The following is a 15,130-nucleotide window of genomic DNA, read 5'->3' as shown; positions in this document are numbered from 1 at the left end:
CACAAACATACTAAAAAAGCACTATGGTATTATGTTTTTTTTAGACATGGTACCACCATAGTATTCTTGGAATACCATCTCTTAATTAATTATGTTTTGAATAATTAATTAAAATAATCAAACATATCTCAATATTTGATAAGAAAAGCCTCCAAATTAAGACATTTTAAATGGTACATGAATTTCGTTAAGAGCCGACTAAAGTGGTGCTATTGTTCTTGCCATCCTAAAAGTTTAGTTCTGAGGATCATTACAGTTAGGATAGTAGAAACAACAGCACTGCTTTAGCCGGTAGTTTATGCAGTATCACTATTGACTGAGCTGCTAAAGCCTGTTATTATGTCTAACCAATTACTATCAACAATTTAAGGGCAGCATCACCAAAAAACTTTAAATCCTAGTAGCATTTTAATTACATATTTTGGCAAGTCTTTTCAGGGTAACAGATGAGGAACTAGGCTGTCATCTAATTAGGCAGTCTGGAGCTCGTTGACTAGTAAGGGCCAAACGGTGAGGGGGAAACAACTCATGGATCCATCCACTCTAAGATGAGGCTGTTGTCGAATGAAAGGGACTTTGAAGTCTAAAAGGGCTTTAGAGTGTCCGCCCACATGGGGCTGGAAAATAGAGCGCCACTCAAAACTTAGCAAGATGTGGCATAAATCAAACTAAAACTGGAGACCTGTTACTCATAGTGATATACTTTATATTAGAAATTTCCAAATGGCTACTAGGGAAACGTCGATTTTAAAATGGACTTTTCAGTCAGTGGGTGTTTTGAAATACTAATCAGTCTAAAGGAATAGGCTAGATTTGGTTTCACCTGCTTTGGACTGATTGCTTTTCTTTGCTATTTTTAGGAAAATATTAAATTTGGCATGCTGCCTTGAAATCATAATGCTTGTGGTTATGCTAAAAAAAAACACAGAGCAAGAGATGACATGGACGTCCATCTCTTACATGATTTTGCAATGCAAGCATGCTAACAGCTAAAGCACAACACGCTTTCAGCAAACTAAATAAAACGGCACCACTAAAAAAAATATGAAAATGAACAAAAAATATCAGTAAATTATCCGCAAAAATCTATAAGGTTGGTTGTTGGATGACTAGTAAACAAGTTGACCCATCCTAGAGGCTAATTGCTATTACTAATTGAAAAAAGGCAATTAATGTCAAGACGCAACTTATCTGAGATGATTTGGCTATGCAGACATGCTAACAACTAAAGCACTCTTTTAAACACACGAGTAGCAGTTAAAGAAGTCATATGATGCTATTTTAAAAGTTAATTATTTTCTTTATTGGTGTAATAGAATAGGTTAATATGTAAAAATAAAAAAAAATAAAAAAAACATACTGTCCACTATTGCAGCACCTCTATACCCAGTCTGAAACGTGCTAAATTCTACAAAGCCCCTCCTTCCGAAAAGCTCAGAGTGCGCTTGATTGGCCAGCAGACCCAGTGAATTGTGATTGGCCAAACACCCCAAGCGCGTGTCGGAAATGTAACGTCCCTTAGCATAACCGCAAGCTTCAGCTTCCAAAGCTTCTAAAGCATAACACACAGTTAATAATAATGTTGTAGGTTTTACCGTGTCAGTTCGAGTCGGATTCTGAAAATGCAGATGATCAAGCCGATCGATCGGAACCAACTTTGCCAGCACAACTTGAACAGATAGTTTCACAGTGGAAAGTAGTCTTTGTATAGAGCCGGCGTTGTCTCTCCCCGGTTCAGGAAGCTGTCCAGTGTAAAATGCGCTGTGCACAAGCAAACTTTTTGGTTGCACTGCTCAGGAACACCTTTGTAAATAACTCTTAACCTCTGATTGACCTCTGAAAGCAAAATCAGTTTTGCTTTCGCATCCAAACACACAGCGTCTCTGAGACATGACAACACAACAATTCACTGAAACCTCGTCTTCTATCCTCAAAAGGGTTTTATAGTCTGAGAAAATACAGTAAAAAAATACAATAAAAAAATCCTTTAAGAACCCAGTAGCACTGGACTGAGTTAGAAGAGCATGAGAAACCTGGTCCTGGCCCCGTATCCTTGGGCACCACCCAAGACTTCGCGAGTGCTAGCGCCATCTCCTTGACTCCTGAATGTAAAATTCATCTTCGGTCTCCATTAGGCAGACAGACGCTGAGGCATCTGGAAATTAAGATTTAATACACTTTGAATAATTAAAGCCACAGATCAGTGGCAGCCTTAGATCCCTCCGAGAGGCCCAGTGCCAGAGAGAACGGGAACCGCGGTGCTTTGAGCTCTACTTGCAACACAGCGGGATGGACCGGCATCAAACAACAAAGGTGAGGGTGCATGGCAGGGTCCCCGTTTCTGCTAATTGCCTTTCTGATTAATTGATTAATTACAGTGAAACCTCATCGTTGTTATCCCGGGAGGATGAGGCGTTGGGTAGGATGAAGGTGGCATTTGATATGGAGTAGCTCAGGGAACTGAAATGACACGAGGTGAGGCATGCGCTCTTGGCACGGCCGCTGGAATACTGATCCAGAGACTGGCTTCTCAAAGCTCCATCCTCGGCTGTTTGTAGTGCAGTGCTGTCAGCGCCAGTGCCTGGGATCAGAGGCACGGGAGACGGGAATTTGCAGAGTATTTGAGGGAGCTGGGCAGAGATTTGAGTGAGAGAGTGAGTGAGAGAGAGAGCGAAGGATGAAGAAACACCTGACAGCCAAACGGGACAGACGGTAAATCAGAGCTGGATGGAATTTGGATGCTAGAAGTGGATGCTGCTCTCCACATGCAATAAGAAACAAAGGCCAGATCGAACAAGTGCAATTCAGTTTAGAGCCAAAGGTGGGTAAGGAATATATGGCTGGCACTGTAAGAAGGTCATTTATGAATACGATGTTTGTATGTTTTATTTCAATTATTCAAGTTCTATAAAAGACATACAGGCATACAGACTGAAGGTTAAAATAAGATTTGGCACAAAAGCACCACGTCCTACATAATGGAATACTAACATGCTGCAAAATGGAACATGGCACTATGTTTAGACATGTGAGATAAGACATCTCCAGGTCACATATACATATAGCCTACATATACACATACACACACCTATATATATTTGTATAGCGCTTTTCACAATACAGATTGTATCAAAGCAGCTTCACAGTATTAAAATAAAATAATACAACAAAGTTTGTTTCTAGTGGAATTTATTGATTGATAGAATAAAATTAAATATCCCCAAAATATCCCCAACTGAGCAAGCCAAAGGCAACAGTGGCAAGGAACCGAAAAAACTCCATAGTGTATATACCACATGTACACACACACAGTAAAATAAAGTATATTGTTCATAAAAAATAAAGCTTATTTAAGGACTGTTATTTATTCTACGGATATTTCCATGACAATTAGTCACATTTATCCCTAAATAATATTTATTTTTTTTTCAATTCTCATTATTCTTAATGGTGATTTTGATTAGATTCTCATTAATGTTAACCAGCATAAATCTGCATAAATATCATTATTTTGTGTTACAATAATGAGAATGGGGTTATTTATTTTCGCATTACAGTAATATGAAATGTGCATAATTGTCATGGAAATAATGCCAAAATCTTAATTGTACTGAAATAGCCTTCATTTTCTTGAGATACTTATTTTGCATGAATATACAGTATTAGAAATATAGAAATGGGGTAAAATGTTTTTAGTCAACCACTTACTTTTACAAACTTTCACAAAGACATAACTTTTCAGTGTACACTGTTCAGACAGTTTCTTTTGTTTTAACAGTTTGAAATCCCTTTCAAGCTTTATGAACCAATCACAGACATTATGAATGATCTAAAAGGGTAATTATGGGCTCTCGTGACAAACTGAAGTGAAATCTAAATGTATTCTCATTTTTAATTAAGTCCCTCAAAGCGAAAAGGAAGAAAGTATAAACACGACGGAAGTCCTGATAAAAAAATTCTCTGATCAGGCTCAGCTGTGCAGTTTCCCTATTTGGCAGCAGTATATTAGTTATACTGATTAGAACTGAGGCTGTAAAAGCCTGAGAATATACCTTTCTTTCATGAAGACAAAAAAACTCCTTTGTTTTTGGTGTCTGTGTAGGCTTTCTTTGAATTATCATCCTGCAGACAACTATATTACAGTCTTATGTACTCACACCACCCAGAAAAGCTTTTGAAACACTAAGAATAAAATATTTGCAGAGAGCCGAGTTATTTTATTACCAAAAAGCAATGTAGGTACAATAGCTTTAAGCAGAAAGCTTTTAATGCTAACAGCTCTGTATGAATTATGAGAGCCACTGTATATACAAGTCTTAAAATCACATATGCACCCGGGCTGATGACAAACACCCCCACAATCCTCTGCTTTTCCTGCTATTATCATGGGTGACATGTCTTTGTTTATAAGAGCAAACACAAGGCAGAGCATTACTGAATCATACAGCTCCCGCGGGAGCATCGAGGAGTTCCTTGGTGATATACCACCCCATGACTTATTTATCAAAACCCCCATTTGTCTCATCGGAGACGCACACTAATGAGTCTCAAATGAGGGAGAGAACGCAGCCGTAACACCAGTTTCATCATCCTTAAAACAAACTCCATTCATTACGCTTATGGACTGGGCGGCTCTGTCTCAATAGGGTTGGATAAAAAGAGACGCAGGAGAAAACCAAAAGATACTACGGCAATGTTGAGTTCCCAAGGTTGGTCAGCAGCTTTCATTCAGTCTCTCTGGTCCATTTACGGACAATCAATGTTGGTACACTATGAGCATGTCAGCGTGAGAACAAATGCTATATAGGCTGGAAACAGAGAACAGCGTGGTGTACACCCACCCCACCATTATTCCAAAAATGATGCTGAAACGCAGCTCAGCACGACCTTCTGTGCGGGTCTGTGAAATGCACTTTTGGCACTAGCAAAGGGTAAAACCGCTGTCCAAGTGTGACTAAATGAGCTACTGGTCGACAGCTGGGTTCACAAATAAAGAATGCTGGAACAAGTGTGTTGGCGGTTCTATTTGTGTGTTTGTTTGTTTGTTTATATATATATATATATGTTTGTTTATTTCTCCTTGTGAATTCCTCAAGTGGGGCTTACTGAAGCAATTTTCCACCTGGTCAGATTTAATGTGTCCCACTGTGTATCCGCTGTCAGGCGAATGTTGATTTATTTACATTTGATTTGCAAATGTGACTCATTACGATTGGTGGCTGAACGGTTTATCTTTCATGTCTCCGAGAGGATGTTTGGCTACTTTTCAAGGAATGGTTGTTCACAGACTGAGCAGTAATAATGACAGAGATAAAGACATTTGGAAAGGGATTGTGGGAACTGTATTTTCAGCCGTATTTGTGTGAACTGAATTTGGATGGAGGGATGGATGGATGGATGGATGGATGGATGGATGGATGGAACGCGATAGATAGATAGATAGATAGATAGATAGATAGATAGATAGATAGATAGATAGATAGATAGATAGATAGATAGATAATTATTAATTAAGATTGATTGATTGATTGATTGATTGATTGATTGATTGGACCAGTAAATAAGCTAAAGTAGAACTGAGGAATGACTACAGGTAGCATGGGTGTTAACCTTATGTTTATGTTTGTAGTCATCACAAGATTGCCCCTATGATTCCCAGAAATGCTGTCTAGGTAGGCACCTCGCTCGCTTTTGAGACCCCACTGTCGAGAATAATGAAAAGCAATCTCCGAAATCTCACTTCAACCACTAGTTATTAACCGGCGCTACCTGAAGATACCAGATGTGAAACACCAATCCTTCACTCCCTGCCTCAATTCCACACCTTCACCCACAAAACCCTGCCACTATCTCACCTTCATCCTCCACCCAATAAACACCAAATACCACCAACCTCCATGTCAAGAGCATCTCTTCCAGTGTTTATTAGTCTTTACACATGTCCATGGCAACTTCTTCATGGTCACACTGAAGCAGTTTAGGCTACTGAATTCAGGTTATGATGTAATGACATCTAGCTAATGTCCAAATCAATCATGCAGCAGCATATCTAGACAAAATATTAACTGTCAAAGAAAGAATTTTCTAGAGGAAGGATGATACTTAATGAATTTACATTTACATTTGTTCATTTAGCAGACGCTTTGAACCAGAGCGACTTAAGCAATGAATTTGCTTAATAAAATAATTTTTTTATGAAAAATTGTGTCCATGACTTGTATTATGCAGTAACCATTTTACAAAATCAATAAAGCTACCGAGGCCATTACACATGACGAATACAGTCAAGGATAAAGGGGTTAAAGACATTTTGCAGCACATTGCGATGAGCAATGATCTTTAATGTAGAATCTATTCACAATCCATGCAAACATCAACATAAATATAAAGAAAACGATACATGAATCATAAAAAGGAAAATGAATATAATGTCAAAATATCTCGCTCCTTCAAGGCCTAATTCTGAAAAAAACATTTTTATAAAACATCCTATGAATTAACTCAATGTCAATATAAAGGTAGACATATCACACATTTGAAGAATTTAATAATAATAATAAAAAAATAAAAAAATACATAATGAGAATAAATTAATAATAATAACAATATTAGGCGTACAAAATAAGACTTAAATTAAACTATTTGTGCACAATAATACAAATAAATTCATGGGCTCTGCATTGAGCTGTAATCCTCAAGATCAACTAATATTGATGTGGATACTGCAGCACACTAGGAAGGTGTTTGGGAATGAACACCGATAAGGCTGTGTGTAAAATTATAAACATTTGCGTACATCACACCCAAATGCCCCTCTCAACGGCAAAAGCACTGTTTAACAGCTGCAGAGTGCATGAACAGCCCCCTGGTCGACTCGAAACGGTTTGAGATACAAATGCTCCCCTGAGACGACTTCGGCAGTCGAGAACGGGCATGTGGAGGATTGATGCGTGTGCGTGTCAGTAATCATAACCCACTGTACACGCGTAATGCCGCCTCTCGCACTTCCAGCGCTCATGAGAAAAGGAGGGTGAGATGTGATTGATATTGGTTTTTATGCAAATGTAGCATTTGTAAATGTACAACACGATACAATTTGCATAGTCATTCAGTCAGTGCCGTTTATAAGTGCATTAATCCAGTGCCGCTCTCCTTAGAACAGCTGCTTACACAAAGCCAGCGCGAAAAGAACAACGCTTGCAAATGGGACATGACCGCCCATGTGTGCATCTGCACCCCTGTGTTTTTTGGTGATGGGTCGCAAACATGAAAAGCAATTTTCTATGAAATGAAAGGGAGCTGTGCACTGAAAGGGCGTTGCATGTAAATGTATGCATTGTATTAGACAGACTGACCTCAGACATGTTGACGCGGCCCTCTTGGAAGGAGCAGTCGTTGGCATTGTGGGTGCACATGTGTCGGTATTTGCACCAGTGGCATGGAAAGGAGCCGTTCACACAGGAGAGACACCTATCAAGAGGAGACAGCAAGAGAAAGAGATTATTATTTCATTATTAACTGCAAAATTACTCATTCTATTATACGCATTCTGTTTTAAAGCATAACATTTCCACACAACATACTCATGTTTCTCTTTCATCAGCATTGGAATTTGGCACTTAGCACAATTAAAATGCAGTTTTGTGGTTTAATTCATATTTGCATAATATAAAACAATGTGTTGTCCTAAATGGGAATAAATCAGATTTTTTGATTCAACAAAGAGGTGTGCCTCAAGGCTCAGTACTGGGACCACTTCTTTTTTTCCATTTATGTAATAATCGACCATTCATTTTCAAAAAGGTATGCTGATGATACTGTCATATACTGTATATAATGCTGATTCTCTACAAACTCAATCTCTTCAGTATGATTTTAATATTTTACAAGATTGCCTTTTGGATAATTAATTAGTGTTTAATAAAACTAAGTCCTATATAATGATTTTGGGTTCTAGACAGAAACTTAAATTCAAAACTTGTTCTTGTGTTTTATCATGTAAAGTACTCCTTTGCATAAAGCTGATATTATTATATCTTGTGTGGCTTGATTTCTTTTAAATCACATATTAATCATGTTTAACACAAAGTCAACTTTGGAATTAGTATTTTACATCAATCACAAAATTGTTTTTCATACAATGTTTGTAAGAAACTAATATTTCCAACCCTTGATTATTGTGATGATGTTTATCAAACAACATTAAAATTAGATCTTGCTTCGTTTAATACAGCATATAATAGACTTTGCAGATTTGTTTTGGGATGTTCTTTTTTTACTCATCACCGTGCAATGTATGATGCACTCCAATGGTCATCCCTGAATGCAAGAAGACATATTCATTGTCATCAATTTATATTCAAATGTATTTATTTTCATTATCCCAGTTTTTTAACAATACTTTGTGCCTTTTTTACACCTTTTTTACTTGATGTACGAATATGATTCTTTTTTTTATGATGTTGTGATTGTGTTACATTGTATGTTAGGACCCCCTCGAAAACAAGATGGTACATCTCCAGAGGTTAATCCTAATAAATAAACATTGTTCAATATCATTTCAGCATGAACAAAGATCCTACGCAGTGTGTATGAAACTGAACTGAACAACTATAGTTGTTTGTTAATGACGTATTTAAATGCATATCCGAGGTGTTTCATGCCCTGGTAACCGTCCATTAAACCCTATTACCAAGATGGTTTTTCAAACAAATCTACCTCTTTTATGTCTTCTCTTTCCATCTTTCAAGCAGAGGTGACAAAGAGCGGGTGATGTGAGATGGACAGAGATTGAGACAGATCAAAGACATGTCGGAAAGATAGAGTGAACTAACGCTCTCATCAAACAGCAACGGAAAAGAAACCAAAAGATAAGACGCAAACACACAAACACTATCCATTCATTCAGGTATCACACAAAGTAAATGACCAAAGCTTCACATTCAACAGTTTAAAGTGACATTTACATCAGCAACACTGATGATTTGTTCGTTTAAGACATTTAACAACTGAGCCCACATTTGACAGAGTTGGCACCTCAAGGTGAAGAAAATAAGAACGCCAGACACGTCACAAACAACACTGATCTGTCAACTTTCCACACATCGCACTGAGACAAAGGTGTAGGTTTGCTTTGTTGCTATGGATACAGAGGAAGATTTTGTTGCCGTTTGGCAGAGGAGGACAAGGACGCTGGTCTGTACTCTAGTCTCAGAGACCCGTCTCAAAAAGTCATAACAGAAGAGTTGCGTGGGAGCAGTTTCTTATCACGCATTCGGCATACTTCATACAACTTCAGAATGAACTGAGCTTGACATAAGAAGTAGAAACAGATTTGTGCAGTACTTCTAAACCATTACACAACTGTACAGGTGGAGTGAGTACTTTCTGTGCCATATATATATATATATATATATATATATATATATGGACACTTTTTCACTCAATGGCAAAAAAAAACGGCCTTTGGGGTCAATACGATTTTTTAAATGTTATTAAACAGAGTCTCTTATGCTTACCCTGGCTGTATTTATTTGATCCAAAATACAGTAAAAACAGTAATATTGTGAAATATTATTACAACTCAAAATAACTGTTTTCTATTTGAATATATTTTAAAATGTAATTTATTCCTGTGATGCTAAGCTGTATTTTCAGCATCATTACTCCAGTCTTCAGTGTCACGTGATCCTTCAGAAATCATTCTAATATGCTGATTTTCTGCTCTAGAAACATTTTTCATTATTATCAATGCTGTTAAATGCTGTTCTTTTTATCTTTATACAGTGCGTGCAGAATTATTAGGCGCGTTGATTTTCTGATCATATTTTTTTCCAGGCACATTTTACCAATTCCAAACCACATTAATCTTAATAATTACTATTAATTTTTGTATTTAATCATTTATAAGCAATATATACTTGTTCATGAAGGCTAGAAATGAATAATGCCTTATATTCATGTGTGCAGAATTATTAGGCACGTTTTCTTTTACAGATAAAATTAGCCAAAAAAGAGATTTAACTAAGACTGAAAAGTCAAAAATGATTAAATGCCCATGAGAAGGATGCAATACTAATGCAATACTAGAAATATTACATTTACAATATTATTGTATTTTTGATTAAATAAATGCAGCCTGGGTGAGCATAAGAGACTTCGATTAAAAACATTTAAAAACATTACCGATCCCAAACTTTTGAATGTCATAAAAGGAAATGAAATACACAGGGACTTGGACGACTTTTGAATAAATCTGAATCAGTTAATTTACAAAACAAATGCTTGGGCATCCAAGCTCTACAACTCAAATGTTGAAGTACAGTCCACACAAGAGTGCCACTTCCTCAGTATTTTAAGACACACTCCGCAAACTCCATGTAGCTCAGCGCTCCCGAATTCTCCTCAGACGGACCGTGCTTTTCTCCTATCATGAAAAGGCTTCTTCGGTCAGCGAGAGCATCACAAAGAGGCGAGAAGTGCTCTCTATGCCTCTTCCCCTGTCTGTGCCAAATGTTCAAAGGCTTACGCTCACGTCCGCTGCTGGTGCATGATAAAGCTTTCTCCTCACTCTGCTCTGACTACATGAGACACAAGAGCCGCTGAATTAACGGACCAGCCGAACCTGACGCACAGAAATAGAGAGATTCTAAGGCAGTGGAAAAGAAACCGAGGGTGAGAAAAGGAGAAAAACGAGGATGAAACGACAAAAAGGAACAGAAAAAGAAAGAAAGGGAGGGAGGAGAGGAGAGCAGAGCAAAACAGAGGAGAGAGAGAGGAGAAAAGAGAGAGAGGCGTAGGGAAGCATCCACTAATGAATATCACATTGGCACACTTTGATCTTGTATTATTCAGATGTTACTTCCTGAAGAGGCGCCTAGGTTACAACCCATCACTGCTGACACACACCTCAAAAGCCTCATGCCATCCTCCTTACTGCCAGTACTGTGAAACAATTGTTTCAAACAATTTCAAGTGTTTCAACTGTCAACAAACTATTTTGTGCCAAAATTAAGTCCATTTACAATGCTAATAAAGTTCTTGCAACAAAATAATAAATAAATAAATAGATGGATGTAAGATATATTATGGCACAATGAAATAATTAAAATGAAATTATTATTATTATTATGCAACAATTTAAGTTGAAAAATTATGGTGCAATAAAATATAATAAATTGATTAAAAGGTATGTTTACATTAATTATTGTTAATTTATTACTGTTGGTGTTTGTATTCAAATGTATAAAAAAATGAAAGAAAATTGTTAGCATGTTTTAACCTGTATATTATACATTTGACACATGGAAATCAGATGTCACAATAACGTGGTGCCAATCCAAGATAAATAAATAAATATGCAATGTAACTTTGGTATAAAAATTATGGTGCAATACAATTTTTTAATAGTTTTATTTTTTTTAGTAAATTTGAATACAAACACACACACACACACGCATATGTGTGTGTGTGTGTGTGTGTGTGTGTGTGTGTATTCAAATTTACAAAAAAAATAAAACTGTTAGTGTGTTAACCTCCACATTATATATTCGGAATATACAAGTCTAATGCTAAGCAAACAATGATAATGATGAGTCTCACGAGACAGGAAATCAGAATTACATGGTGCCAACCCTGAGGCTGTAACACACACGCGCGCGCGCGCAAAAGAGAGAGGGCAGTCTATTCAACAGTGTGTGTCTCCTGTGCCACATGCATGGGCTCTTTTCATATTAAAATGCACGAGCTGCAGCTAACCTTTCAGCCTCGCGAGTGCTTTATCGCTTCAACAAAAGCCACCATCTATCCGTCTTTTTCTGATTTTCCCTCCTTATTCACTCCGTGCTCCTCTTGTTAAAAATGCATCGGGTCCCTCACATGCTCGATTAAGCCGTTCCCTCCCCCCGTCTCATGCTAAACTCTAATATTGTTACACTGCATGTAAATAGCTAGCAGGGTAATTTGCCGTGCCAAGCAGGAGCCCCTCTGCCACACACACACACACAATACACACATCCAGTGATCACTAGGGCCAAATAGTGTGCCTTAGTCACACTTACACACACACACGTGGAGCACCAGGTGAGCACTTCATCGCGTCCAGTTTTAGATGAAGTGGCTGTGTTGCTAATGGGTCGGTGCCATGCTAATGCAAAGCACGCTGAGCTAGCGAAGGGCACACAGCCTGACTAAATGAATGAGAGCGGGAGAGGACGAGAGACACTGGAGCTCAAAACATCTGGAGTCGCTCCTGCCTGGAGCACAACCTGTTGTCTATCCGGAGAGGGATGGGAATGTGAGGAGGAGGAGGAAGAGGAGGAGACAGTAAGAGCCATGGGACTGAGAGAGAGGCTGAAAATAGGGTCAACAGAACGAAGCGATGCTAGTGCCATCAGTATGGTTTATGGAAAGGCTTAATCAAATGGTTCTCAATCAAATGAATATGCAATTATTAACTGATTCAAAAATATATTAAAGAATACTTTAAAATAAAATAAAAAATATGTAAAAAAAAATATTTTTAAAGTTTATTATTTTTAAAATATTATTGAAATACCTTTGTACACCAAATTAGTATTAGTATTTTAGTATAATTGAGATACTTTTATAGTTTGTATTAATATTTTGAGTTTTTATTTAAGTTTTCATTTTAATTTTAGTTAGTTTTAGTAATTATGATTTGTGGTTTTGTCATTTTTATTAGTTTTTTTTTAATATGTCTAAATTGTTTTTAATTAAAATAGTTTTTATTTAAGTTTTAGTTTAAGCTATTTTAGTACATCAAGTTAAACTAAAAGAAAATGAGAAATGTTGCCTGGACAGCTATCTGAAATAAAATAATTTCTAAGTTTTTTTATATTTTATTTGACTTCAGTTCAATTTATTTTATTTCATGCAACAACAGTATGGTTTTAGTTTTAGTTAACTATAATAACCATGTGCAAAATAAAAGCTAGTGTGGCATAACCAACATTGTAGTCATTTATCTACAAATCATAAAACAGGAAATAACAGTATGTCAAGGTCAGTAAGGCTCTTAAAAATATGATATAAAGGACCTTTTTTATGATATGGCAAAGTTAGTTTGTGTTGTCAAATGTAACAATTCCAAAAAAAGTTATGATATTCATGATATTGTCACAAGATGAAGACGGAGGTAGACAGGATCCAATACGGTGTGATTTTTATATTACAACAAACACAGGAACAGACAGAAGGTTTAACATTGCGTGTGTGAAACATGGGGTAAACACACACACAACATGCAAACATCGACCGACAACCAAAGACTGAAAACAGAGGAACTAAATACACAGAGATAATGAAATGATAACAAACAGGTTTGATGATTAAATGAGTGTCCATGACAACTGATGACTGGCGGGAAAATCAAACAAAGGAACACATGTGAAAACAAGTCCATGAAGACAAACTAACTGAACATAACTGTGACAGATATATCATTTATCATAATAATATCTTTAAACATTTTAAAGAGCTATTAAACAAAGTAAGAATGTTTACATTTTATGAATGTTTGGAAAATGGGAAAACCAAAACAAATGCATTTCAGACTAGCTTTGAACTTTTTTCCCTTTTCAACATTGCAGACATCTTTATTTGTCATTGATCTGAGAACAGAGAAAGGTTGGATTTCAGCAAAGGAATGGGAGCAAGAGAGAGCGAGTGATGTAAGAACTGCGGGAATATAACTCATGAGCAGTAAAGCTGGACGGCTGAAGTCAGGGATGCTCATGAAATGTCGTTAATGAAATGACATTAAAAGTGATCTCATCCCTGATATCAGCGAAAAACTGCTAACACCACACAAAAATTACATCCCTCTCTCACTCAGAAGCAGTAAACACACACACACACACACACAGCACGGTCCCATAAAAATAAACTTGTCTTAGTTTTAACGAAAGCACAACAGAGAGAAAAAGAGGGAGAGAGTAAGATGACAGGAGGCTGCCTTCTCTCTTTCCCGTGTGAGACTTACGACTGATGGACACTGCAGTTGTAGAAGACAAAATCCACGCTGGCAAACTTCTTCCCAGTCTCCTTGGATTTCAGATAGAGCTTCACCACCCGCTTGTCACCTGCCAGCAGACAAACAGTGAGCTTCAGCGCTTTCTAACAAGCGGATGGAGGCTTTTAAAAGAGTGTGCCTTACCACCTTACCCTGGTTGCGTGTGATGGGAGCGATCTCCCGTGCGGAGGGGGACAGGCAGTAGATGCGTCCCCCCATGATGTGTCCCTCCGTCTCAGTGTAGTCCTCAAACGAACAGTTGACGCCAGCAACCAGACTGGGGACGTTCTGAGCCTGAAGAACCAGCTGTAGGACCGAACACAGATCAGGAGACAAGAACAGATTTCAATTTGAATGTGCTTTATTGGCATGACAAACACTGAACATTTGTACAAAAGACACCTGGACTTTCATTTCCAGTTACTGTCTGGATATTTTTAGCCGTGATGCGTCTCCAGTGCAGTCAGAGAGAGATCTGATCACAATTAACAGCACAAAATGCAAATCCATATTACATGAAAGCTTATACTTTGCTGAAACATTTCTGTCATTTATTGACAGATGATTCAAAATGTTACTTTTTGCATTTCGTTTCTTTCATTTCTTATCTTGTTAATAGGGATTAGAAGAGAAGAAAGGGGGAGAAAGAGAAATTCGAGATTCCAAGTATAATCCAAAAGATATCATTACAATCACTATCACAAAATCAATCATATTGATAAATTATTTTTAAATAAATTAAAATATTTAATAATTTTTTCTTTTATTTTTGGTTGAAAAGTTAAATCATCTATATCAATAAAAATATATATTTTTATATTTTTTAAAAAGGTTGATTTATATGGAAGCTTGTTTCCGCCACAGAATAAAACATTTTAAAAGATAATTGCGACTTTTTATCTCACAATTGCGAGTTTAAATCTTGCAATTCTGACTATTTCTCAGAATAGCGAGATATAAAGTCAGAATTGTGTGATATAAAGTCACAAGTGCCTGTGATAAAGTCAGAATTGTGTGATATAAAGTCACAATTGCGTGATATAAAGTCAGAATTCCGAGATATAAACTCACAATTGCGTGTTATAAAGTCAGAATTGC

The 15,130-nt window shown here is 37.0% G+C and overlaps 1 protein-coding gene across 1 annotated transcript in view; it reads right to left on the bottom strand.

Annotated features, from left to right (window-relative positions):
- plxna1a (plexin A1a) overlaps positions 1–15,130 on the bottom strand; it is a 207,445-nt gene that overhangs the window by 79,132 nt on the left and 113,183 nt on the right. Inside the window, exons 7-9 of the mRNA XM_084099972.1 lie at positions 14,185–14,338; positions 14,003–14,102; positions 7,356–7,470 (exon numbers count right to left, since the gene is read on the bottom strand). Coding sequence (XP_083956098.1) covers positions 7,356–7,470; positions 14,003–14,102; positions 14,185–14,338 — 369 coding nt within the window. The remainder of the gene's footprint in view (positions 1–7,355; positions 7,471–14,002; positions 14,103–14,184; positions 14,339–15,130) is intronic.

Source organism: Abramis brama (genome assembly GCF_963993115.1).
Source record: "Abramis brama genome assembly, chromosome: 22".
Lineage (NCBI taxonomy): Eukaryota > Metazoa > Chordata > Actinopteri > Cypriniformes > Leuciscidae > Abramis > Abramis brama.
This window is presented reverse-complemented; position numbering and strand designations above follow the sequence as displayed.